Source organism: Grampus griseus, assembly GCF_964374135.1.
Source record: "Grampus griseus genome assembly, chromosome: 19".
In the NCBI taxonomy this organism is placed as follows: Eukaryota; Metazoa; Chordata; class Mammalia; order Artiodactyla; family Delphinidae; genus Grampus; species Grampus griseus.
This window is the reverse complement of record NC_139013.1, coordinates 29655879-29682222: the sequence shown is the minus strand read 5'-3', so window position 1 is coordinate 29682222 and position 26344 is coordinate 29655879. Positions and strand designations below refer to the sequence as shown.

General features: G+C 52.3%; 1 protein-coding gene across 1 annotated transcript; it reads right to left on the bottom strand.

The window, feature by feature from the left end:
* Positions 1–1020: 1020 nt before the first annotated feature.
* Positions 1021–26058, bottom strand: MMP2 (matrix metallopeptidase 2). The gene is made up of 13 exons (XM_082676943.1): positions 25624–26058; positions 22833–23059; positions 21808–21956; positions 20636–20764; positions 20243–20416; positions 17394–17567; positions 16364–16537; positions 14322–14477; positions 12936–13071; positions 8727–8863; positions 7559–7718; positions 3121–3230; positions 1021–1645 (listed from the first exon to the last, which is right to left on the bottom strand). The coding sequence occupies exons 1-13, from the start codon at positions 25777–25779 to the stop codon at positions 1542–1544; spliced, it is 1986 nt and encodes a 661-aa protein (XP_082533069.1). The 5' UTR covers positions 25780–26058; the 3' UTR covers positions 1021–1541.
* Positions 26059–26344: the final 286 nt, after the last annotated feature.

Below are 26344 nucleotides of genomic sequence, written 5' to 3'. Positions count from 1 at the left end.
AAGTTTCTGTTCTGTAGCAGCTCCAGAATTTCTATATAGGAAGGGATTAAAGATGGGCAATCTGCTGGAGAGGAAGGTAAGGAGCTTACCCATTAATAGAAGCTGTGTTTAGAAAGCACACACATTTCTCCCCTAGTTGAGTTTACTTAGAGGGTTTTGGGGGAGGTGAAGGTTAATGCTGCTGAGGGAGATACTCAGCTTCCGGCTAAACCTTCTTCTCTAGGTCATCTTTGGCCTTGAGTCAGGATGTTACCCAGTATCTATGGTATCCTGGGAAAATCACTTTTCTCCAAGCCTTAGTTTCCTTATCAATAAAAATTGACTAATAATATTCTCCCTTCTTTAGGTTGGTATAAAGGTTAAATGAAGTGATGCACGTGAAGTGCCTGGCATGTAGTAAGCATTCTATTAATGGAAGGGGTATTACTGTTGTTCACTGTTATTAGTAGTAGAATTGGTGTTACTGTCAACAAAGAAACAGACTCAAGAAGAGAGGAAACCTTGAACAAGGACCTGCAATTAAATAACAGAAACGCTGCTGTTCCAGGGCTCTTTCCACGGGACAGAGGGACTCCAGCTCACCCACCCTGAGTCTCTCGCTGTTTATTTGGGCATCTGTGACCTTTCCAGCATATGTTACCTGTATGCTGCAGGGAGCGAAGATTTAGACTTTCTAAGTTTCCTCTTCTGGCTGGGGCTGGGGCCCCTCTCTAGTCTCTGCTAAAACAGCCGGCCAACATGGCCACTCAATCGGTGTCTTTATTCATACTTGTTGATTTTTCCCACGGGGAAACTGCTGAAGGGAGAGGAGGGGAGACTGGGTGAGGAGCCAGGGTTTGGTTTTCCTCCATCCAGTGGAGTAAGTGACAGAGGAGGGACATACTAAATAGAGTGACCAAGGGGACCATCACTACGTGGGCTGAGATGCATTGTGCAGTGACTTCAGATAACCTGAGTCCTTCTGTCAGGAAACGCAATTTCAAAGTGGAAAAATAGATCAAAACAAAAAAAAAAACAAAGTGCATACAAAGCAAACTGCTAATGTAGGGACGGTTCTAAGGCAGCCAGCAGTGAGAAGGCCAGGTGTCTGGCGTGGCCACCGGGCCATGCCCCTCTCCCACTGCCCCATGCCAGGCCAGGCTGTCAGGCCACCAGTGCCCTCTTCAGACAGTCTCTGTTGGCTCCAAGGGTGCTGTAAAGCCACAGAAGGTTGTGGAAGGAGAAGAGCCTGAAGGGTGGCAGCACCAGGGCAGCCCAAGACAAGGCTGCATTGAGAATATCAAAGCATCTCTTTGGGGGTGGCTCTGGAGGGCTGGTGAGGTGTGGAGGGGGAGGGGCACCTGGGACGGGTACAATCAGCACCTTTCTTGGAGCACAGGGCAGAGCCACTCTGTGGTTTCTTAAGTTACCAGGTGGGAGTGAGAATGCTGATTAACTACAGAGCTGAGGGCTGCCAGGCCCATCCGGGTCCTTCCCTGGTGCTCAGGGCCCGGTGTGCAGAAAGTGATAGAGAGGCAGGCCCTGGGGGAGGCAGAGACAGCTCAGCAGCCCAGCCAGTCGGACTTGATGCTTCCAAACTTCACGCTCTTCAGACTTTGGTTCTCCAACTTCAGGTAATACGCGCCCTTGAAGAAGTAGCTGTGACCTGGGATGAGAAAGAGAAGAGGCTGTGACCAAGCCATCCTCAGGCATTATGGCACAGGGAAGGTTCCTGAGAGTTTTACAAGTCTGCCTGCCATAGGGAAGAAGCTTTTAAATCACAGGAGACCCTTGTGAGGCTGGAAGAAGGGAAACGGCTGTGGAATTATGCTCTCTGAGTCTTTGTTTCTTCATCTTTAAGATGTGGATAACGATACCACCTCTTAAGGCTTCTGAGGATTAAATGAGATGATATATGCTATAATTAAGATAAATAACAGAACTCCACTGAGCACAAGCTCCAAACTAGGCACTTTCCTTTTCCAGAGGTGGCAAACCAGGAGGCTGCTAGCCCCATCGGGCCCACAGATTCGTTTTATTTAGCTCACACAGTTTTTTCTTTTGTTTTGTTTTGAATAACTGGCCAACATGTAAACATCTGGAAATTTCATATGAAAATACAGATTTCTCACTTCCTTTTAAAAGAGTTAGAATATCTAATAACACTGCTCCCCTTTTCTTGCAGGGCAGAGATCGCCAGAAGCCGAGAAGCAACTGTCCCCTGAAAATGAGCCATGTGCTCTCTGGTGCTCCACAGACCCCACCACTCCCTACTGTCTGCCCTGCCTGCATCACTTATTCAGGCCACCAGCTTGGCCCCTGTGGGCTTTGGAATTTCTTACTCTGAACATATATGATCTCATTTTCTTCCTTTCAAACCCTGGCATATAGTTCGTGCTCAGTAGACGTTTATTTCTGAAGATAATCTTTAACCTAGCACCTGATTGTATACTGCTTTTTCCTGGACATGTAAGACCTTTAGCCCCTGGAGGTCAGGGCCATGTGCTTAGCGTGTGATAGGAACTCAAGAAGCATCTTTGCGAAATTTAATTGAAATCTCCTCTAAAAAGCCAAACTGGACTCATTTCCAGGGCCCTAGAGACCTCCCAGAAGCCTCCTCAGGAATATGGTTTCCAAACTCCAAACTCTATCCCTCGCTGGTTTGGTGTTTCATTCAGCAAGGGACCAGGGACAAATTGAGCCGATGGGCTATCTCTGCCACCTCAGCAGCAGGGCCTAACAAAGTCTGTGCTGTCTCAAATGGAGCCATCCTTCTGCTAATAGGAAGCAGTCACAAGGCCCCTTGCGGAACCCAAAAGGGCCTGGATCAAACCCCAGAATGAATCCAGGGCACTGAGCCCAGGTTTCTCGCTCCCAGCAGGCCTCCCGCCCTCCCTGCTCCCTGGCTCCAGGCTCTGCAGCTGTGAGGGGCCTTTCTGGGTCTTACTGCCTGGAGCCAGCTGAGTGAGCAGAGGTCAGGGGTCTGGATGCCTTCCCAGCACTGGGTTGAAGGGGCTGGTTTGTTTTCCCGGGGCGCCGCATGCTTTCCTGCACAATAAGGGAGTGTGTGCTTGCGAGGAGCAGGGCCCTGGCTGGGGGGCAGGGAGTCCTAGAAAGTGGACAGAGGCCTGGGCAGCTCACCCCCGCCCTGCAGGTCCACCACGGCATCCAGGTTATCAGGGATGGCGTTCCAGGCATCTGCGATGAGCTTGGGGAAGCCGGGATCCATTTTCTTCTTCACCTCATTGTATCTGCAAGGAAATGGCCATGGTGAACCTGTGGGAATCCCTAAAGGCCAGCCCTTCCCCAACTTGATGGGAGGGCCAGGATGATGGCTCCTGGGTGAGCCTGGGAAGCCAGACCTAGCCTTTCAGGGAGGCCATTGACTGGAGCTGAGGGGCAGGGAGTCAGACCTGGGTGAATCCTAATTCCACTACTCACTAATCAGGTGACTTTGGACAGCCCCATGAAAACAATCTTGTGATTACTGCTCACGTTTAAGCAGTGTGTTACCCACCTTCCACATACTTTCTCAATCCTTTCGACAATGCTAAGACACAGTCACTACCATAATACCCATTTTACAGACCAGAGGCTTAAAAAGGGCACCCAGTTTCTAAGTGGGAGTCCAACCCTGGCCTGTCTGGCTCAGGGCAGCAAACTGCTCTCTGGGCCTCAGCTTTACCATCTGTAAAATGGGTTATAATTAATTTACTGTATTTAATTAACACATATGTGAAACAGAGTAAAACATGCAAAGTGCCTATCCCAGTACCTGGTACTGGGTAGGTATCTGGGAAATGTTAGTTCCCTTACAAACTCTGATCCCTGCTGCAGTACAAACAGCACTGGCCCAGGAGCCCAGAGACAGGGTCTGGCCCCATCACTGCCCTTCACGGCTCAGCTTGGACAAATACTGCTTCTTCATCTGTCAAGTGGAGTTGACAGTCCACAACCTGGGCGATGATCTTGGCTGGGACAGTGAGGTTACAGTACAAGGTGGTGTGTGAACCCAAGCCCTGTCAGTCACAGGGCGACTTCCTGCCACCTCAGTCCCAATTGCAGTTCTCAGGGCAAGTTGTTATCTTGGGCTCTGCCTTTAATTTGTGTAAATACCGTAAGTATTAGTTGGCGTATTCTTTCTGGCTAGCAACATCTGTGTCTTTTTAATTTGGAGGGAGAACTTTTTAAATGCTGGGGTTATTTTGATTCCATTGCTTCTCCACTTACACTCAATATATTTATTATTCTGTAAATATTTAATGAGCTCCCACCATGTCGCTGTGGATATTGTAATCAACAAGATAAAGTCTTGCCCTCATGATGCTGATTTTCTAGATAGACCTGTGTTTGAATGCCATCCCGGTGACAGCCAAGCATCAGCCTCATAGCTGACTCTCTTCTTCCCCACAGCCAGCCTGACGACCTCCGCCCCAGATGCCAAAAACAGCTTCCTCTCTGAGTCCCCTTCTACAGGGGTCTTCCCCCTCTGCCCATCACCCTCAGAACTGCCAGAAAAGCCTTCCTAATCCCAGTTCTGTCATGAAACTTCTTCTTGCCAAACCTAGCATGCTTCCTCATGACCTGGGGTACCAAAACCAAGTTTCCCAGCTCAAAATTCTAGCAATCCATCCATGTCACCTGCACTGACCTCCCAAACTACATTCTCTAGAGTGATGATGGCTGAGAGCTATGTGTCCATGAACTTGCCCTCATTTCTTTCTCACTCTACCCACGGAAGGTAGGGATAGCAGGAAGCAACCCCATTTGATGGATGAGGGAACTGAGGCTCGGAGAAGTGAACCAATTTGCTTCCAAGTTCTTTTCCTCCAGGAAGAATACAGCATGGAGCCATCAGAACATGTTGGCTCTGAACAGAACCACACCTCTTCACATTCCTCTCTGTCCCCAGAGCCTCCTCTGGGAGCCTCCTTTCCTGCTCGCTGGTATACTCTTTTGAAAGGCTTCTCTGTGACCCTCTGAACTTCTCCCTCCTGGCTGTAGAATTGCAGTGCAGAGCAGGTGTTAAGAACACAGACATCGGGCTTCCCTGGTGGCGCAGTGGTTGAGAGTCCGCCTGCCGATGCAGGGGACACGGGTTCGTGCCCCGGTCCGGGAAGATCCCACATGCCGCGGAGCGGCTGGGCCCGTGAGCCATGGCCGCTGAGCCTGCGCATCCGGAGCCTGTGCTCCGCCAGGGGAGAGGCCACAACAGGGAGAGGTACGCGTACCGCAAAAAAAAAAAAAAGAACACAGACATTTGTGTCCAAGTTTGTTCAAAGGTATATCCTTGAGGCACTTCAGCCTGAGTTTCTACACTTAGAAAATGGAGTTAATAATAGCATCTACCTTAAATGAGAAACACAGGTGACATGCACAGCCCTGGGATGTGGCACAGGTCCCATCACAAGAGCCATCACTATTTTATTTGTATGTGTTTATGTCTCTTCCCCTCACGATATTGTAAGTTCTACCAGGCAGAGAGAGACTATTTCTTGACAGCTGTCTTCCAGCACCTAGGTAATTGTCTGGCACATAGGAGATATTGAATACATTATTGTGGGTTTGGTGGAAGCTTCTAGAAGCAAGGGCTGAGCACTCCCTGGCATGACCTAGGGTTTGCCCAATCTGGAAGCAGCTGCTCGTCCTCTGTCATTCTGGAGCACTCTCTCCTTCTCCAGAAAGGAGGCCTGGGAATCGGCAGACTCCACCAGGACCAATGTCTCGAGCTCATTAACTATCTCTCTGGGGAAAAAGATCTGTCTCCTTTGGAAACCCCGCCCAGATCCTCCAGTAGATGTTTCAGTTTTGCTGCTTTTAAGGAAGATTCACAGAACTTCCTCTGTGGAACAGGCTGTCCATCCCGGATCCAGGCTTTGTGAGGTGGGCTTGCTGTGGAAAAGGACTGGGAAGCAGATAACTCTGCCCAAAACCCAGCAAGGTACCACCACAGCGTGAGCATCAGTGTGTGTGTGTGTGTGTGTGTGTGTGTGTGCGCGCGCGCGCGCATGGACACGTCTGTTCTCATATGTTTACATTCACCGTACGTGCTGGGGGTGATTATAAATGTCCTCTCAACACCATGATTCAAAGGCAAGGGTTCTATGATTCTGCTCTGTGCGGCTGGGCCTCTTGCTGTGCATGATGCTAAGATCCGGAGATTCGGAGCGTCTCCTGTGCCGAGATGCCCTTCCCCAGTACGTGCGCGTGCCTGAGTGTTCTGGAGCCTGTGGGCAGAGTGCCTGCTCCGCGTTTTCCTGGCTGACTGTTTCTTTTCTTGAGGCTTGAGATATCAATCAGCTTAAGTTGCTAAGCATCTTAGCAATATGTCTGGAATTCCACCCTGCCACGGCAGCCTGGGACATAAACAGCTCCTGAATGCAGGGCAGCTGGGGGCGGGTGGTGGGGAGGAGACGGGAGGAGAGAGGCCTTGGGAGGGAAGCAGGATTGTTCCAGGGGTGGCAGACAAAGGTCCAGATGCAGCCACGGGAGGAAACGTGGGGACGCTAGGAGGGAAGGAGGAAGACCACCCCTCCCCCACCGACCCGATGACCCTGAGGGTACAGTGCAGGGGGCCCAGGGTTAGAAACCAGAAGAAGCGGTTATAATCCTATAATCTGTGGCCAACACCCTTGCCTATAAATAACTTAAGACAAGTTGGTTCATTTCTATGGACCTCAGATTCCTCATCTAAGAAATGTGAAAATTTAAAATCAAACTCCTGAGGTCTGGGCTGCCTCTCACTAACCTTTCCTGGAGATCAGGCTCCCTGACCCTCAGGCCTGACCGTGGCCTCTCAGAATCAGACCCTTCCCTTTAGACGAGCTGGAGCAGAGAGCTACCTGCTTCCACACTGGCCCCCGGCCAGCCTGTGCCCACAGTAACTGAGCCTGCGGCAGACGGGCCAGAGGGTGCCGCTGTTTTCAGTGAGGCTGAATTTGGATGCTGGCTCCAGTGGACACCCGTCTCAGTTTTCATCCTATGTTTGCTATCTGCCATCCCTGCCTCCACCACCCCCATCTCTTGGGACCCCACTATCTCAGGTATAGTGTAGAAAAGTGAAGAATGTTCTCTGGGAGCCAGAATTCCAGGGTTTAAATCCCAGCCTGCCACTACTTGGCTGTGTGATTTTAAGCTAGACACTTAACCTCTCTGAACCTCTTTCTTCACCTGTAAAATGGGAGGAATAGTAATAATAATATCCACCTCATAAAGCCTTTGGAATGGTGTCTGGCACATAGCATCAGAGTAGCAGCTATTATCTTTATTTTTATCACTCCCTTCTTCAGTGATTCACTCTAAAATATGGGGCTCCAGACCAGACGGACATGGGCCCAATCCAAAGACTTCTGAGAAGGGAAAGGAGGATCTAACCAGAATTGTACCAGTAATGTGCCCAAGAATAGCTCACCCTTTGGTGACTTTTCAGAGGGCCAATAACCCTGGCAGATTAGAGACCAGAGAGGGGGCATCCATGGTCCACCAGCCTCCAGACTTAACCCAGGAGGCTCAAAGCCCGAGTCTTCTCTCTGTCCACGCAGCTGGTGGTGCCGCTTTCCTTCGCACCGCCCTCCCTTACCTCCAGAATTTGTCTCCAGCGAAGATGTACGTCTTCTTGTTCTTGCTCCAGTTAAAGGCAGCATCCACTTTTTGGACATCAGGAGGAAGCCCCAAGCTGGTCAGCGGCTTGGGGTACCCTCGCTCCAGGGTGCTGGCTGAATAGACCCAGTATTCATTCCCTGGGGTGGAAGAAGAGGGTGGGCTGGTGGCAGGTGCTGGAGGCTGTTCCTCCCACCATCCATCTGCTAGGGACCCCACTGTGGCCTTTCTCAGCAGGGACACGAGTTCTGCCCAGTTCCGCATTCAGTGTCCGGAATCAGGGTCCACATATAAGGTTTTACAAATCGGTTATGGAAGGTCCCTGGCCAAGAAGGGAAGTGGGAGTGAGTCCTAGCCTGGCTCCACTTACCAAGCCAGAGACTAAGTGCCACACCTGTTGTGAAGAGGCACCTTTTTCTAATTTGCACAAAGGTCCCCTGTGAGCCAGCAGCTGCTCTCATCACTCCGGGCTGGAGGAGCTGGGAAGCCGGCTGGTGGAACACGCACCCGTGGTGCTTCAGTGCCCCCAGGAAGCCACCCCTGGGCCTCCACCGCAGCCCTTCCTGAGCTCCCTCAGAACAGCCTGGTTTTCTGTCTCCCCCACTAGTTCATGAGCTCCCTGAGAGCAGGGGCTGCATCTCTGGCACATGATAGGTGCTCGAATAAAGATTAAATGAGCAGGATTTCCCAAATGTTATCCATGTGACCCTACCTCGGTGATTTTTACCACTTATAGAGTCTCCTCATATTACTTAACTCGAATTAACGTTTTGCTTTCAAGGAATTCATTTTGAAGTCTATAGAAATACATTTAAACATTAAAAATGAAAACAAATAGGTGTTTAAAAAATTCTAATTAAAATTGTCATCTGCCAAAGGCACTAGCATTAGGAAGGTGTTAAAGACACCAGAACTAAAGTGTCATTTTCCCTCTGGAAAAGGAATCAGAAGGATTGAAAAGGGATTAAAAGTTATTGAAATGGTCGCTCTGTGGGCCAGTGCTAGTTGATGCTGGGTGTCTGAACCCATCTCCCAGATGATGGTTGAAAGAGCGGATCCCTAAAGGAGAGGGAACACCCACCAGTGCACAGGAATCACGGTGCAGTGCCGCCTGGAGCCCAGGGCCAGGCAGCTCCCCTCCCACGCACCTGCAAAGAATACAGCCTTCTCCTCCTGTGGGGCCTCGTATACAGCATCGATCTTTTCCGGGAGCTCAGGCCAGAATGTGGCCACCAGCAGGGGCCCCATGGGCTTGTCACGTGGTGTCACTGTTCGCCAAATGAACCTGGGTGGGGGAAGGGGACACAGGAAACCAAACCTTCAGTCACTCTGCAGTTGTAACTGCACATGCATCTATAAGCCCTCTCAGAAACATCCCTGGATGATTCCCTGGGAGGTGGGGAGGTAAGATCAAAGAAAGGGTGGAGAAGGACTGGAGAATGGGCAGAGCCCCCTCTGCAAGATGCCAGGGCTGAGAAGCAACCTTTTGCTCGCCCTCCTGCTCCCTCCTCCAGGAAGCCTTCCCTAACTACTTCTGTCCCTTACTGTGTTCTCCCTCTTCTGAGCCTCTTAAAATCATCAACACTGAGTGCTCAGAAGAGTAGTTTGATTGTTTGTTTTTTTAAGTGTCTTATCTTTCCTGTCAGATTCAAAGCCAATTCAGGCAGAGGCTGATGGTGCTCAAAAGTATTTCCTGAATTGAAATGATGGACTCAGGCACTTTGGCAGGAGTGGTAAAGAGCCATCGTTTATTGAGGGCCTACTAAGTGCCAAGCACTTTATGTGGCTTGTAAAATGTCGATTTCAATGTCAATATTATAAGATAATATGCACTCTCAGTGGTCTACCCAGCATCTATTATCTTATTTCCCTATCATCCTCCCTCACAAAATTCCCACATTTATGGCCCCTCCTTTCCTATAGGTGGACCCAATCCCCATTCTGATGAGTTTAAGCTACTGGTTCTCAAAGTGTGAGCTCCAGACCAACACCTGGAACTCATTAGAAATGCAAATTATTGGACCCGACTCAGGACCCATGAATCAGACTCTCTGGGCTTGGGGCCCAGTAATCTATGTCTTAAGAGCCTTCCAGATGATTCTAATGCATGCCAAAGTTTAAGAACCGCTGATCTAAGCCTATCGGAGCTTAGCATTCCCCGGCAACTGTTATTGATTCAGCAGTGGCCATGTGTCCTATGTTGGCACAATAAGATTGAACACATACACTTATAGTTCACATCTGGAGATTTGTCTCTCTCTTTCTTTTCTGCTGGATGTTTGCAAGGAAGTTTATAGCCCCAGTTGCCACTGGCAGCCATTGTGTGACCCTGAGGGACCCAGTCTTAGGATGAAGACAATGCCAAGGAGAGCAGTGGACGAAGACATCATTGAATCAGTGACCCTCTTTCTGCCCCTGGAGGCAGCCCTACCCCTGGACTTTGTACCACGTGGGAGTAATTTCTTTCCATTGTTTAAGCTGGTTTCAGCTGGGATTCTCTGTTACTTGCAGCCAAAACATCCTGATACAGGAAAGTATCACATCCTTATTTGGCAAATGACGCTCAGAGAGGTAATGGAATTACCAGGATTCAAATCCACATCTGACTCCAAAGTCTGAGTTTAATTATCCTACAATACTGCCTTTCTTGTCCCCCACAATGCCTAGCACCAATTTCTGCATATGGTCAGAGCTTAAATTTTTTTTTTTTTTTTTTTGCGATACGCGGGCCTCTCACTGCTGTGGCCTCTCCCGTTGCGGAGCACAGGCTCCGGACGCGTGGACTCAGCGGTCATGGGTCACGGGCCCAGCCGCTCCGCGGCATGCGGGATCTTCCCGGACCGGGGCACGAACCCGTGTCCCCTGCATCGGCAGGCGGACTCTCAACCACTGCGCCACCAGGGAAGCCCAGAGCTTAAATATTTACTGATTAATTCAAGGAGTCCGTTAAACACTCATCAACTTCCTTTTGAAAGAAAGTGTGATGTGTCAGGCCAGGGATGGCTCCGACCTGGGCCTAGGCACTGCACCCTTTCCCAACTCTGTACTCAGATCCGCACGTGTGGTCAGGGCTTCTTTAGGGAGAAGTGCTCCAGACCAAGGGTGGTGCTGGGGCACGGGGCCCCTGGGCTCACCTCTTCCCCAGCCCTGTAATGGGGGCTGCAGGACAGCACTGACATCTGTTGTTACATGTCCTGGTTTGGGCATTCATGGCCTGATGGACCTGACTTCTCATTGCAATTTTGGTCTCATCTCACTCTGTATTCTTGCCCTCTCTCTCCCTACTGGCATCTGCCCCCCGGCACCTAGCCCAGTGCCTGGAGCAGAGGAGCCCCTTCACAAGAGTCTTTGGAATATCTTCAGCCTCACCAGGCTCTCCCGGGAAAAGCCAGGAACTTTCACATCTCTATGGCTTTGTTCTTGCAGTTCCCTCATCTCAAACACGCTCCCACCCTGCCAGCCCCATCACGTCCATCCGCATCTGCTTCTCCTTTAATGTTTCCCCTTGAGCGCTGCTTCACCTGCAGAGCTCTTCCTTCACTTGGACGTGTCCACAAAGCATTTTGCTAATGTCTCTTGCAGTCACATCTCTTTCATTCTGCCATGTCAGTCCTCTATGCCTCTATTCCCTAAACCAGACTGGGGATGCTCAAACTTTAATGTGCATCAGAATCACTGGGGAAATTTTCTTTTTTTTCTTTTTTGGCTGTGCCACATGGCTTGTGAGATCTTAGTTCCCCTACCAGGGATTGAACCCAGGCCCTCGGCAGTGAAAGCTCAGAGTCCTAACCACGGGACCGCCAGGGAATTCCCATGGGGAAGTTTTCTTAAATGCAGACGCCTGGGACCCATTCCCAGAGATTCCAGTCAGAGGGCCTGAGGGTGAGGACAGAAACCCACACGTTTAACCCTCACACTCTAGGTGGTTTCTGTGTGGGAGATCCACTGACCTCTTTTTGAAGACACCGATTCAGGCATTAAGCAGCCCCTCCACCTCTGGAACAACACCTTGCACCCCCGGCTCCCAAAGCCTAGCAAAGGATTTGGCACAGTAGATGGCAAGTAATTATTTGTCGATAATAACAGCTAGTATACTTGAACGCACTTAGTCTGTGTCAGGCACTCTTTTAAGCACTAAGCTCACCTAATCCTTACAACAGCCCTGTGAGACAGGCTGGAATATTCATCCCATTTTAGAGATGAGGAAATTGAGGTTAAAAAGAGATACACAGGGCTTCCCTGGTGGCGCAGTGGTTGAGAGTCCACCTGCCGATGCAGGGGACATGGGTTCATGCCCCGGTCCGGGAGGATCCCACATGCCGTGGAGTGGCTGGGCCCGTGAGCCATGGCCGCTGAGCCTGCGCGTCTGGAGCCTGTGCTCCGCAACGGGAGAGGCCACAGCAGTGAGAGGCCCGTGACCGCAAAAAAAAAAAAAAAAAAAGAGATACACAATTAACTTGCCTATAATCATGCAACTGGTTAGTAGCAGGTCCAGGATTCTAACCCAGGCAATCTGGCTCCAGAACCATTCTCTCAGCTATTATGCTCTATGGCTGGACAGATGGATGGATGATGAATGGCTTGATGATGGATATGGACAATGGATGATGGACGGACAGATAATGGATAGATGGATGGATGATGGACAGACAGATGAATGATGGATGGACCCTTTAATGTAGTCCTAGATTCTGCCTGCCTTTAGGATAGCTGGGTGAGTCTTAGCCCCTGATGGATTGAGTCGGGGCCTTTATTTATAGCACGAAGGACACCACTTCTTTCTACTCTGTGGTTACTTGCTCCCCATACATAGAACATTTTGGGTCAAGGCCATTCCAGGAGAAGGCCTGTGGTAGACTGGATTATTGTTCCTAATTCTTCCCTCCATCCCTAGTTTAGAAGTATACATCCACGTGTGTTGTCCCACGACTATGCAGTACCATCCCCTAGAGTAGGTATTGGGCTTGGCCATGTGATTTGCTTGAGCCAGTGGAATATGCTCGAACACGCTGAGACTGAAGGCTTTAAATGTGCTTGTGTGGTTTGATTCGGCCTCTTGTGCTCCTGCCACGTGCCACAAGTCGCCGCTAATCCCAGGAGAATGAGTGACACACAGAGCATACCTGAGCCCAAACTGCAGCCCGAAGCCAAGGCACCTAGTAGACCCACAGACTAGAAGAGGGCACAAGACATGCCTGTTGTGTAGCCACCAGGATCTATCTGACACGCAGCAAAAATGGTCTCATACAGGCCATTCTGTGAAGCCCACAGTAGGATCCTTGAGCAAGAGATGGGCACGAGAATAACAGAGAAGGGGCAGAGGGCAAGGAGGACAAGAAGCGAGATCCCGCACTTACCGGTCCTTGAAGAAGAAGATCTCCCCACGGATCTGAGAGATGCCATCAAAGACGATGTCCTGTTTGCAGATCTCAGGAGTGATGGGGCCCAGTGTGGGCGTGGGGCCGGTGCCAGTGTCAATGTCAGGGGAGGCCCCTGGGGGAGGACACCTGACCTCAGACTCAGACTCTCCCCAGCTCCAGGGGTTCTCCCTACCAGGCTGAGCCCCTAGGCTGGCCCACCCAACCTGCGAAGCATCAGAAGAATAGTATTCTGGCCTCGGTGTCAGCCCAGGGAAGATGGGGGACGAGGCCTGGACTTGGAGAGAGGAGACTGAACAGAAACCGGAATCCTGTGGCCCTTCGCCTTCTACAAATGCTCTTCCCTGACATCGTCAGAATCAGGCCTCTCTACATCCCTAAGAGGTAGGCATCATTATTACCCCCATTTTACAGATGAGGAAACTGAGGCCCAGAAAGGTTGTATATGACTTGCCCAAATATTTAAACCCAAAGCTCATGTTAGTAAGCCCACAAGAGAGTCACGGTGGTCAGAGGGGATACTCGTGTGTCCAGCACTGGGGGGTGTGGTACTTCCTTCACTCCTTAGGATAACCAGCCGCAGTTTAGAGATGAAGAAACTGAGTCGAAAGAGGTAAAGACCGGCTCCATCTTTTGCGGCTGGTGAGTGGCAGAGGCAGCACTCGAACCCACAGCCTCTCACTCTACTGCAGTTCTTTCCCGAGTCCAATGTTCCCCACACTTCATCACTCCAGAGCCAGTTCCATGATTTCAGCTTTGTCCAGGTACCACCAGTACTATTCCATATTGACTTTTCTTTTATTAAAATGGAGTTACTTTGTAAACTCTGGCCTCACTGTAAGCATTAATATAAATAAAATCCCTAGTTTCAGGTACTAGTTGTATTGATCCTATTACACGTTAAAATAGAAGAATTGTTAGGAAGACTAGAAACTTGCACCCCTGTATCACTAAGGGCATTCCAGGCACTGGGAAACTCTACCCTGTGTTTAGCTAATTCTCCTGGATTCTAAACCTCACTTGGATACATAAACCTGGTTGATCTTGGGCCAGAGGGTTACCTTTCTCATATCTCAGTTGACCCGACTAGAAAATGGAGAGCCCATTTCTGCCCCGCCTGCCTCACAGCATGGCTCTGGGGAACCAAGTGGGGCACAGACACTGGTGTTATTTGGAAAGGAAAGGGCTGTCCAAGGGCCCCCTTGGAGAGTTGCTCTGACACACCCAGACCAGGTTAACACTCCTGCCCTTGTCTCCTGCAGTCCTAGACAAATGGGACCTGGATGGTTCCGCTCCCTGGGCCTCCATCCCCGGTGGCATGACCTCCCCAGATCCCTGCCCCAGGGACCCCAAGCTGAGGCTTACCATAGAGCTCTTGAATGCCCTTGATGTCATCATGCGACAGGCGGAAGTTCTTGGTGTAGGTGTAAATGGGGGCCATCAGGGCTCCGGGATCCTCTGAGTGTTCCAGCCCCATTGCATGGCCAAACTCATGGGCTGCCACGAGGAACAGGCTGTACCCTGAGGCCCGCAGGGAGGGGAGGAGGGACAGAGAGACAGGGAGAAAGATGAGAGAGAAGTCAGGCCTGGCCCCGGCGATGGCGACACTTGGGATGGAGCATGGAGGTGACATGTACTGATTTTTCCTTCTCCCAAGAATTCTGGGGTTAACAGACCATGCCTATGGTTTTCAAGGAGAGTCAACCAAAGTCCGCTTGTCCCTTTCCAGGTGGGCTGCACGTGTGCTAGAAAGGGGAGCACATAGCATCGGCAAATCCTCTATGTAGAGACCCATTTGTTAAAAATCCTGTTTCCTGGCTCTTTGTTTCTCTATAAAGACTTAGGACAAAACCTGCTCTGTGGGTTCTCCAGAGAGGTAACCCCTGGGACCACCATTTCTGCTCCAGGGGAAGCAGTAAAACGATTCTTACTTGGAGTGGTTGCCCAAGCTCAAGCCAGTGGGCAAACCCTACTGTCACACCCTGCTGTGTATTGAATTGTGTCCCTCCAAACCCCACGTACCTGTGACTATGACCTTATTCGGTAATAGAGTCTTTGCAGATAAATTAAGATGCAAGTTAAAATGAAGCCATACTGCAGTAGGGTGGACCCTTAATCCAATGTGACCCATGTCCTTATAAGAAAAGAAGATACTTAGAGATGAACATATAAGGTCAAATAACAACAGAGGCAGAGATTGGAGGGATACAGCCTCTAGAGGGAATGTGGCCTTACCCACACCTTGATTTTGGACTTCTAGATGACTCTAGAAGGACAAGAGAATAAATTTCTGTTGTTTGAAGCCACCTGGTTGGCGGTACTCTGTTATGGCGGCCCTAGGACACGAATACACCGCTCCCCAGGTGCACCACACCTGCTCTGGAGCCTCAAACCACTCCGGTAGGTGGAGAATCCCACCTTTAGGTAGAGACTGCAGCAGGTAAAATCAGGATATGTCTTAGCACGGCACTTGGTGGAGGATGAGAAAAACTCCTTTGGCCAGCCTCTGTCAGCTGGCGTTCTCCAAGTTCCATCTCATTGAGAGTTAAAAAGAAGAAAAGTAACTTAAAGAGAGGCTGACCTAATTCTGGCTGGCCCAGGACCAGCACTCTCACCTGGCTATCTGAGGCCTTGAACCCAATGACACTGGGCCCTGCAGCCTAGACTGGGCACAGTGCCCCCAAGGATTCTGTTCATTGCAGTGACCACACAGTACGGTCATGACCTGTCTCCTGGTCACTCTCTCGCTCCAGCCTGTGAGTCCTGGAGGGCAGAGAACTGTCCCAGGTAGCTGTGTTTTCAACACCCAGCACTGACGAGGACCCCCCTCCATTCACAACTTGGCAAAGGATGGTGCCCGTGGGGCAGGAGGGCTGTGGACGCTTCCCCGTGCTGCATGGAGGGTGGGGAGAGCAAGGATGAGGCTCCTCCTGTTTTCCTCTCTTCTGCCCACCTGGCTCCCTGAAGGCAGCTCTCTGTTGGAGTGAGAATGCCTCGCAGGAGAATCATCTCTCTGGGGCAGGGCTCCCTGTGCCCAGCATTGAGACATTTTGGGGTTTGACAGACCCACCTGGAGGGGTACAGATGTGGGAGGGAAAAGCAGCATCTCCTCGGGAAAGCTGGTTCCCACCCAGGAATCGGGTACTGGGATGGACGGGGTCTTATTTCGGAGGCCATGTCTCTGCCCAGAGAAACAAGGCCAAGGCAGGGACACTGTCTCCACGAGGAACGGACAGCATCTCTGCCAAGTGGGTGGGTCTGTTGTGGGCAGTGTCTCTACCAGGGTAGGTGGGTGTCTGGGGGGCAGTGTCTGTGGCTGAGGTGGGTGGGGACTCTGGAAGATTTCCAGCCCAGTCGCGGGTGGGGCGGGGTGTGCAGTGTCTTTGCCCAATGGCCAGGGCTCCTACCTTGGTCGGGGCAGAAGCCCCACTTGCGGTCATCGTCGTAGTTGGCCGTGGTCGCGCACCACAACTTCCCATCGCTGCGGCCGGCGCTGGTGCAGCTCTCGTGCTTGTTGCCCAGGAAGGTGAAGGGGAAGACACAGGGGGCACCTTCCGAGTTCCCGCCCACAGTGGACATGGCTGTGGGGTTAGGGACATGGGTCAGCGGGCAGCAACGGGTCTGGGGCCACCGCCAGGGAGCAATGATATGATGCGGCCATTAACAAACCAGGCTTACTGAGTACTCGCTCAGTGCGGGGCATGTGGTCAAGTGCTTTACACACCGCTCACCCGCCTGGCCCCCTCCAACAGCCCTGTGTGGGTGGGACCCTAGGTTACCCCCCATCTCATGGATGGGGTGACTGGAGCTCAGAGAGATTAAGTAACTTGCCTGGGCACATGCTGCTAGGAAGTGGCAGGGCTGGGATGCAAACCCAGGCAGCCCGATTCCAGAGCTTTAATTAGCCTCCCATGGATGGGACCACAGCGGCTAGAGGCAAAGGGGGCTCGGCAGAGCTGAAGGCGTCAACACGTTTCCCGAGACCGGGAGCTCCATCACACATGGTCTCGTGGGAGACCTACCTGTGTCTCCTGCAGAAAGCAGGGACTCAGCAAATGTCTGCTGAAGGAAAGGAGGAAGGAAAGAAGGGAAGGAGGGAGGGAGTCCTTATTGAAAAACAGAGACCAAAGGAGATACAGACTAAGACAAAGAAAGGCAGGCAATAGAGACATTGAGATCAGAGAGAGGAAGAGATAATTGCCAGGGAGGCTGCGAGAGTGTGGGTCGTTCAGAGGGTCCTGGGTGGACCTGACATTAGACATCACCAACCGATTCAGCTGAACTGGCTGTCGGTGCCCAGCGTCTGTCCTGATTTTGGTGTCCGTGCTGGACCAGCTGCTACGCACCCTGACTAGCGCCCCGGTCCTGGGGAAAGGAGGTGGGGACAGGGCTCCCGTGGGCTTGCTATCGAAGGACAGGGAGAGGCGTGACACCTACCAGTCTCGGGGCAGAAGCCGTACTTCTTGTCGCGGTCGAAGTCCTCGGTGGTACCACACCAGCGGTAGCCATCGGTGCGGCCCTCCGTTGTGCAGCTGCTATAGGATGTACCCTGGAAGCGGAACGGGAACTTGCAGGGCTGTCCGTCGGCGTTGCCACCCATGGTGAACAGGGCTGGGGTGCAGGAGAGAGGGGGAGGGTGCGAATGTGAGGGAGACCGCCCACCTGCCCACGGGAGCATCCGCTGGGCACCTGCATGGGCGCAGAGCTGCTGCCCACCTGCCCGCTCATACCAGGGAAGTTGTAGCGTTGGTAAAACATTAATTCTGAGCTCCCAGGGTGTAATTACCCCTGCCTACACGGCCAACCCCATCCTTCCCCTGGGACATTATGGACGGCCCCTCCACACCAGCAATAAAATAGTAAACATCTGGCACACAGGGGGGCCCTCAGATCCCTGCCCCAGCCCCAGGGTCACTGTCCACTCTGCCTGGTTGTTGCCCACATCCCTGCGGATTGCTAAATATATCATCCATGGTGGGCAGGATGGCAAGAGTCTTTCCATTTGATAGATCGGGAAACTGAGGTTTGCAGAAGCTGGTTCCAGAACTGCTTATGGTCATAGAAACGGAAAAACTGGATGAGGGCTGTAACTGAAAACTACAAAACACACTTAACCGCAATTTCTCCCTTCCTCGCTCTGTCACACACGCTCGTGCACACAGAGAAAGCTTCACCTCTTTTCAACCCCAGGCCCTCTCCTGGATGCTGCAGTCCCTGCACGAGGGAGGAGGACAGGAGAAGGAGGGCACGACAGGGAGGTGGTGTTTTGGGGGACCTTTCAAGACACACCCCAGGCTCCCACTCTGACCTCCCCAAGACATGGGCCATGACTGGAGAGTTCAGGGCAGACAGTGGGATTAAGAGTCTGGGCTTGTCTGTCTTGGGTTCTTCCCCTGCTCCCCCTACCCTCATCCACCCTAAAGCTACAAAATGGTGTGTCTTTGGATTTGCCAACTAGCAAAACCACAAGTGCGTAACAAGGACCATCTGTGCACTACAGCGCCAGAGGTGACCTCACCAGCCCCCGTTAACTCCGCCATGGCCAGAATTGAGCCCAGTCCATGGCGCCCCCAGCGCGGGTCTTGGGGCCCCATACCCTCACTACTCCCGTCTCCCCAGCCTAGTGACCTTCTCCTGCAACGCCAGAAACAACGGGACGAATGGAGAAAGAAACACTGAGGCCAGATGCCTTGGTGACCTCAAAGTGGGAAAGGCAATTGTTAAATGTATCATCCACGGTGGGCAGGATGGTGTTAACCTCAATGGAGGCCAGTCTCCACCTCCGGCCTTCCATCAGCTGCATTTCTACCACCCAGGAAGCCCCCATCTCCTCTCAGATCCTGCCCCCAAAGGGATGGAGAGAAGCAGACGCTGACTCAGCAGTCAGGAGGGGCTGAGTAACCAGAACCTCTGCCCCAAGACCCAAACACGTGCATGTCGTGCGTACTTGCATCTGGCTAAAGACCAAATCAATGGCTAATGTTCAGGGCAGGGAAAAACCCTTCCCTGACTTATGAATTCCAGCTGTTTCTACTTCTATTATCAAGACATTCTGTTCTAAACACAGGGGTTGACACATGGGAGGGTTAACGCCATCCAAACCCCTACCGGGAAATGCAAGATACATTAAATATTTTTGGTTTTAAATATTTCTGACTTATTGATGGTCAATGCCTTGAACTCTTAATACAAAGTATTGCGTGCACTTTGGTACCAAAAGCGTAAACAGGAACACAGTTAACCAGGTCTTTGTTTTTTTCCTTCTGTCAACATAGCTGGTACTTAGGGTTCAGTTGCAATAAAGTCACAAGAGATTCACAAACATGTAAAATTACAGCCAAGAAGACAGAGGCATCTATAGATCGAGGAGTCTTTATGGGATAGTGAATACTTTTAAAAAGTATTTTAAAAGGTTTTGGACTTTCTCCCCTTTTCCCCAAACTTTCTCAGCTTTCAATTTCTAGAATCATTAAACACGATGACTTGATAGAGTATGAAGTACGTATGCTGTCCTTTTATGATTTCTGATTATGAAGTGTGTCAAGGATAGATAGATGAAAAAGGATTGAGTGTGTATGTCAACACCCTCACCTTTTTAAAAACTTTTCCCTCTATGTTGCTTCAAAATATCTGAAGCTTATGTCTGAAGCACTGACAAAAAGGCACACATGAATACTGCGTCAAACCTAATGCCTCTGCCAAGACACAGAGATGCAGCCACAAGCAAAGACAGATGGAGACCAAGAAAGGCAGACGCAACAGCTCCCAGACACCCCCCCACCCCCCACACACATACTCAGAGTCCAAATCAGAACCAGAAGTGATGGCTGAAATTCCCCAGGTTGACGTCCCCAAGCCGGGCTGGGTACCAGGCCTTGGTGTCTGAGTCTTGCCTCCCAATCCCACTGCTAGGCTTCTCATCTACCCCCAAGCCTCTCCTCATGCCCTTGAACCTCCAATCTTGCTGGAGGGTAGAGAGTGGTTCTCTAGAGATCCGCTGGGCATTTAAATCATTCTAAGTTCCTCTAACGCATGTTAGAAAAAAATAATTAGTGCATCAAACTGGTGAGTTCAAAAATATTATTACTAATGATAAAACTTAAAGAAAAAAAGGAATTGATTTAATGAAAGTATTAACTGAATAGTGGAACAGACGAGAGGGGCACAGTGATGGCTCAGATCAGGACATGGGGCCTGAAGAAGGGGACACTGGTTCCCTGGCAGTGCCAGGCCTGGGGAGCGTGGAGGCCAGGAAGGTGGAGGCCTGGGGCCAGGAGGACACTCACCTTCATGGGGGCAGAAGCCGTACTTGCCGTCCTTGTCGAAGTTGTAGGTGGTGGAACACCAGAGGAAGCCGTCGCTGCGGCCCGTGTCCGTGCAGCTGGTGTACTCCTTGCCGTTGAACAGGAAAGGGAACTTGCAGTACTCCCCGTCGGCGTTCCCGTACTTCACGCGGACCACTGAGGGGCCACACAGGGTGGAGGGTGAACCTCTCCAGGCCTTTCTTTCGAGACCAGGATTGTGACTCACCAGGGTGTGTGACCTCCCTCCCCCTCCCATCTGAGCAGATGGAGGGGTCCGCAGTTGCCAGGGAAGCCAAAGTCCTTGTTGCTAGGTGACAGGGAGGCATGCAGAGGACCGGCGAGGAGGCTTGGGCACGTGGATGGTCACTTTCTTACCTTGCCCTTCTCCCAGGGTCCACAGCTCATCGTCATCAAAGTGAGAGTCTCCCCCAACGCCAGGGCCTGGGGCGAAGGCGTGAGCCAGAAGCCCGTCTTTGCCGTCGAAAGGGTACCCATCTCCATGCTCTGAAACACACTGGATCTCAGCTTCTAGCTACCCCGCTGGGCACTGAAACCCAAGCACATGCCATCCATGGTTGGGGCCCTTTAGCCCACCTAGCATGTGTCCCCTTCCCTTGTCCTGTTGGGTTATCCAGGACTGGGGACACAGTGAGTCTAGAGGATTGCCTACTTGACTGTCACCATCCTATGGTCTACACTACTCCCTCAAGTCTACACAGCCTTCAGAATCTCTGCCACCAACCTTCACTGTCTACACTACTGCCAATGACACTACAGCTATCCACATACCTACACTACCATACCAGTCTCCTCACCACCCACCCTCCTTGTCCACAGTGTCTATACCATCTTCCCTCAATCCACACTGCTCTCTCTTAGCCGTATCACCTCCCTTCACGTCACACTATCCAGTGGCCACAATACTAACCCTCATAACCGCTTTGCCACCCAGGGCCACATGCCTACACTGTCTCCTGTGACTGTGCCCCTTACCCTCATCACATACCACTCACAATGTCTACACTGCCTACCTTCGTGTCTACACTACTGCCAGTGTTCCTACCCCAACACACACGGCACCCTGGACCCTGGGTTCTATTCCACTTACTCTCATGTCTGCACTGGTCCAGCTGCCCCACTCCCATATCTAGAGTTCCTCAGTGTCTCTGAGTGTCATCCAACAGAACTTCCTGCCATGATGGGAATGTTCCTTGCCCAACTTAATAGTCTGATATGTCTACTGAAATCTGACTAGTGTGACGGAGAAACTGAATTTCAAATTTTATTGAATTTTAACTAATTTAAAAGTAAGTAGCCCTATGGATCCAGGGGCTACCACGCTGGACAGGAGATGGGGAGCCACATGTTTTCAGGTTCACACCGCCTCCAGGGAGTCACGTCACTGCCTTCCCATCAACGCGGCTCTCCAGTGTCTGCATCTTCTGCCCTCCTAGCTAAGCTGGAAAGGAGTCCCCTGTGGCTCTCTCATGTCTGGATCGCCCCCTTGTCCCTGCACTGAGCCCCCTGCTGGCCCCTCTTCTGCCTACCCCAGCGGCCAAAGTTGATCATGATGTCAGCTTCTCCATCATGGGTCCGAGAAAACCGCAGTGGAGTCACATCACTCCAGACTCGGAAGGCACGAGCGAAGGCGTTGTCCACTGTCTCGGGGTCCAGATCAGGGGTGTAGCCAATGATCCTGGAGGTAGCAGAAGTGCACGTGAGTGTGTATGGGTATGCAAAGGAACGTGAGCGTACCTATGCATGTGAGTGTGTGTGCATGTGTGCAAGGGTGTGTGTGTATGCAAGTGTGTGTGTACATGGGAGGGGTGTGAGAGTCTGTGTGCACGAGCGTGTGCATGTGAGTGTGGATACACAGGCAGACGATGTGTGTGCATGTTGAGTAGAGCTCCCTGGGAGAGGAGCCCGCCCAGAGTGCCTTGAGGTCCCGCGGTGCCTCAGATCAGCCTGTATGTTCAGGCCCTGCCTCAGGCGTCTCTTCCCTCCCTCTGGCCGAGGGAGAAGGATGGGGGTGTAAATAGTGCATTATGGAACACAGCACAGAGATCTCATCCTTGGAGTCAAACATGAGCCGTACGGAACAGAGCCCGCAGCCCAATTAACAACCAACTATAACAACTCTATAATACAATAAAAAACCCAATTAGCAACCAATCATCAAGTTCCCTTTACCCGCCCCAATGACCTCATCTGATAATAATAGTGACTAGCATTTATTACACTCTTACTACATGCTGGACACTGAAAGCCCTTTATACCTATCATCCAGTTCCCAAGCCGTAAGTAAGGCTTCGTTTTAACCCCATTTGGCAGATTGGAAAGCCAAGGCTCAGAGCGCTGAAAAGGAAGGAGTCCAATGCCGCACAGCCAGGAAGCGTGAGATTCAAGTCCTGGTCTGTCTTATTCCAGGTCCTAAGAATTCTGCATGCAAGCTCCTTAAGAGGCCAAGTCCTCCCAAGATAGCTCCCGGGTCCCCGGAGCGGGGAGGCAACGCCCAATGAGACGCGGTGTCCCTTGGCCCAGGGCCCTGCCTCCCGCAGCCCTGCCCCGGCACCTGTAGGTGATCTGGTTCTTGTCCCACTTGGGCTTGCGGGGGAAGAAGTTGTAGTTGGCCACGTCGGGGTTGCCACAGCGCGGCTTCCGCATGGTCTCGATGGTGCTCTGGTCCAGTTCACCTGTCTGGGGTAGCCCGAAGAACTTCTGCATCTTCTTCAGCGTGTCCTTCAGCACAAACAGGTTACAACTCTCCTTGGGGCAGCCATAGAAGGTGTTCAGGTATTGCTGGAAGAAGTAAGCACCCCGGCACAGGCAGCCACGTTAGGATGGCATAGTACTGATCAAAGGAGTCAGGGACCCAAGGGCACTGGGTGGAGTCCCAGGTTCCCATACCAGCCCTGTCACCCACTAGCCGAGTGACATAAAAGCTGTAGAGAGCACGGCTTGGGAGCACGTGTTGAGTGCTTACAATGGGCCCAGGCACTAATGTCAGCTTGTGTTAACTCATTGAATGCTCATAGCAACTCTATCATGTAGACAGTCCATCATACAGGAGGAAACTAAAGCACAGAGAGGTTAAGAAACTTGCCTAAGATCACACAGCTCACAAATGGCAGAACTGAATTTGGACCCAAGCAAACTGGCTCCAGAGGCCAGGCTTAGAACTGTACCTCTCTACCACCCCTCTATACCTCCACCATCTCTTTTAATCCACCAAACTGCTGATGACATAGGGATTACTTTCCTCACTTTTCTTTAAAGAGATTCAAGGGCTATGTGCCTGAGCTCCAGCAGCAGTCAGTCCTGGGTTCAAATCCTGAATCTGCCAATTTCCCAGAAGAAAACAGTCCCGTCCTTCAGGTCCTGTGCAGTGGGCTCTGCCCAAACGGAGGCCAAAACCAAACAGGCCCCTGCAGGGCATCGGGGACCCATCAGCTCACTTATTTGTTGAACAGCTACTTTTTGACACGTACCAGGTGCCAAGCCTGGTGCTAGTGCTGGGGGTCAAGTGGTGAGCACGACAGATGTTTCTAGTCTCTAGGGTTCAAATCCCAGGGTGGGGAGGCTGACGGACCACAAAGAAGTGAAAAGTTAAATATGTGATAGGAATGGTGGGAGAAGCCAGGAGATCTCATTACTGGGGCCCTGACCTTGTTTGAGAGGGTAGTTAGGAAAGAAGAAATAAAGGGTATAAGAATAATAATGATAATAACAATATAATGACTAATACTTATTGAGCACTTACCATGTCCCAGGTACCCTTCAAAGTGTCTAAGATTACCTCTCCTCGAACCCCAAGACAGGTACCATTATTACCCTCAGTTGGCGGAAGCAGTTGAGAGAAGTTAAGTCACTTGCCCAAGATTTACTAGGCCAGTTGGTTCGTGCACCCCCAGATTGGAGGCCAGGCAGACTAAGTTCAAAGCCTGGCTTCTCAAGCCCCGGGCCCCACTGCATTGCCTCTGGGCAACAGGGACTTCCATATGCTGTAGAAAGCATGGGGACCCAGGTAGCTTTGTCAGTGCTCCAAAGCTCCACCCTCCCCCTCAGCCATAGCCCCCTCACCATGCAGACCACCTCCTATGCAGACCCTTGAGAAAAATAGCCCCCTAAAAACGTAAGGTCTCCCAACCCATTTGTCCAGAGAAGGCAGAGACCTAGATGCTGGAAAGGGGGCAGGGGTGGTGTCACATCCAGAGAAGGGGCCCCCCAGGTGACCAGGGGGCACGAAGATCCTGTCCTGGGCAGTTTGGGGACCACGCTGAAGGCGAATAGGGGCTTTCTAAGGTGGCTGAAGCAACACGTGGCAGATGTCTTGTGCGCTGGAAAGAACATCTTGAGGGGTCCCCAGCCCGAGGCGCTTACAGGGTGAGGGGGAGTGTCCTTCAGCTGCCCGCATCTCTGCTTGTGCAATATGGTGGCCTGGATGCCCCTCTGGCCAGGCGCGCGCGCCCCCGCCCGCGCGCGCTCGCAAAACAACATCTGAGCCGCAGCTCGGAGCCCCGCCAGGAGGGAGGGCTCCCTGGCCGCTCTCCGACCCCAGCCGGCCTCAGTCCGCCCCCGCCCCACGCGCCAGGGCCCTCGTGCCGCCCCTCCCTCCGCCCTGCCGGCCAATTCTCTCCTTCTGTCCTCCGACCCTTCTGGAGAAGTTCGAGGAAACTTTCTGAGGTCCAACTCTTGACCCTCCTTGACCAACTTGCTCATTGAGCCACTGGAAAAAGCGCTGTCCTCTTCCCTCCTGCCCCCAATACTTGCCAAAAGGTCCCGGGGAGCGGTTTGTCCAAGGCCCCTCTCCAGATGTGTGCCAAAGGTTCCCAGACGTTTGCCAAAGTTCCGCTTTGCCCAGAGCTCCCACCCTCACGCGTGCAAAAACTTATCCAAATTGTGTGCCAAAGGCCCCTCTTCTCTAAGTCCCACAGGGGTTTAAAGGATCCTCCACCGTTTGCAAGAGACCCCTTTCGGCTTTTTGCCAAAGGCCTATGAGGACGCTGGCCAACGGCCTCGTTAGCCAACCCCCCAGATGTGTCCAAGAGATGCATACAAAGCCGCCCCCCTTTGCCAAATCCCGGATACTAGTCAATGTCCTTACTATTTGCAAAGGGGGCCCATTCCAGCGGTTTGCCAAAGCACCCCCCGCGCCCCCCGCTGTGTCCCGAAAGTTGCCAAATTGGGCTTTTCTTACCACAACTCCTCACCCCCTCCTCCTGCGAAACAGACCACCCCATGCTGTTTGCTGAAGCCCCTCCCCCACGCTGTGTGCCCTCCGTGGCGATGGGGGAGGGGTGGCCCTTCCTCTACCTCCGAAGTTTGTCTAAACTCGGTTGGATGAGGCTCGCTTCGGAACTCACCACAGCCAACTCTTTGTCCGTTTTGGGGGCGACATCTCCAGGAAACTTGATGATGGGCGACGGCGCGGCGGTGGCGCGGCCCAACAGGCAGCCCAGGACGCAGAGCGCCCGCAGGGGGCCGGCCAGCGGGCCCCGAGCCACTCGCGCCTCGGTCATTGCGCTCCCGGGCCCCGCGCGTCGCCCGGGGGGTTGCTGGCTCGGTGCGTGTGGCCGCGTCGCCGCCTGGCTGGCGCCTGCTCCCCCGCGCAGCGCTGCGCCCCCAGGGGCTGTTCGACTCGGTCTCCTCGGCTTTGCCCGGCTCAGCGGCGCATGGTCCGGCCCCCAGCCCTCGCCGCCGCCGCCAGCTCTCGCCGGTCCTGGCAAAGCCTTTGTATGTTTAAAGCCCCAGATGCGTAGCTCCAGCCACCGCCGGAGGAAGTCTGGATGCAGCGGAAACAAGGGAGGGCAGCCGCCAGATGTGGCCGGCTGGGCTGGGAGGGCGCTGGCAGTGCGGCGCCGGGTGGAGGGGGAGCGCTCAGGCCCGCCCCTCTCCGCCCCATTCTCCCTCTCGCCCTCCTCCTCTTTTCTCCTTTCTTCTCCTTTCTCCGCCTCTTTTCCCCTCAGCCAGAGCTTTGGGCCTCTTCGAGAACCATCAGTGCGGCGACCTTCCAACCTTTACTCCCCAATCCGGGCGCAAAACCTATGGAACCTCTGCTGGGAAACATCTGGCGCGACCACTCTA

Bases quoted from the DNA above. Each gene is read 5' to 3' on its own strand.
- MMP2 (XM_082676943.1), bottom strand. From the start codon at position 25,779: ATGACCGAGGCGCGAGTGGCTCGGGGCCCGCTGGCCGGCCCCCTGCGG. The intron at 23,060-25,623 runs GTGAGTTCCGAA...TACTTCTTCCAG, and splicing joins CGGACAAAGAGTTGGCTGTG to CAATACCTGAACACCTTCTA. The intron at 8,864-12,935 runs GTAAGTGCGGGA...TCCCCCACCCAG, and splicing joins ATCTTCTTCTTCAAGGACCG to GTTCATTTGGCGAACAGTGA.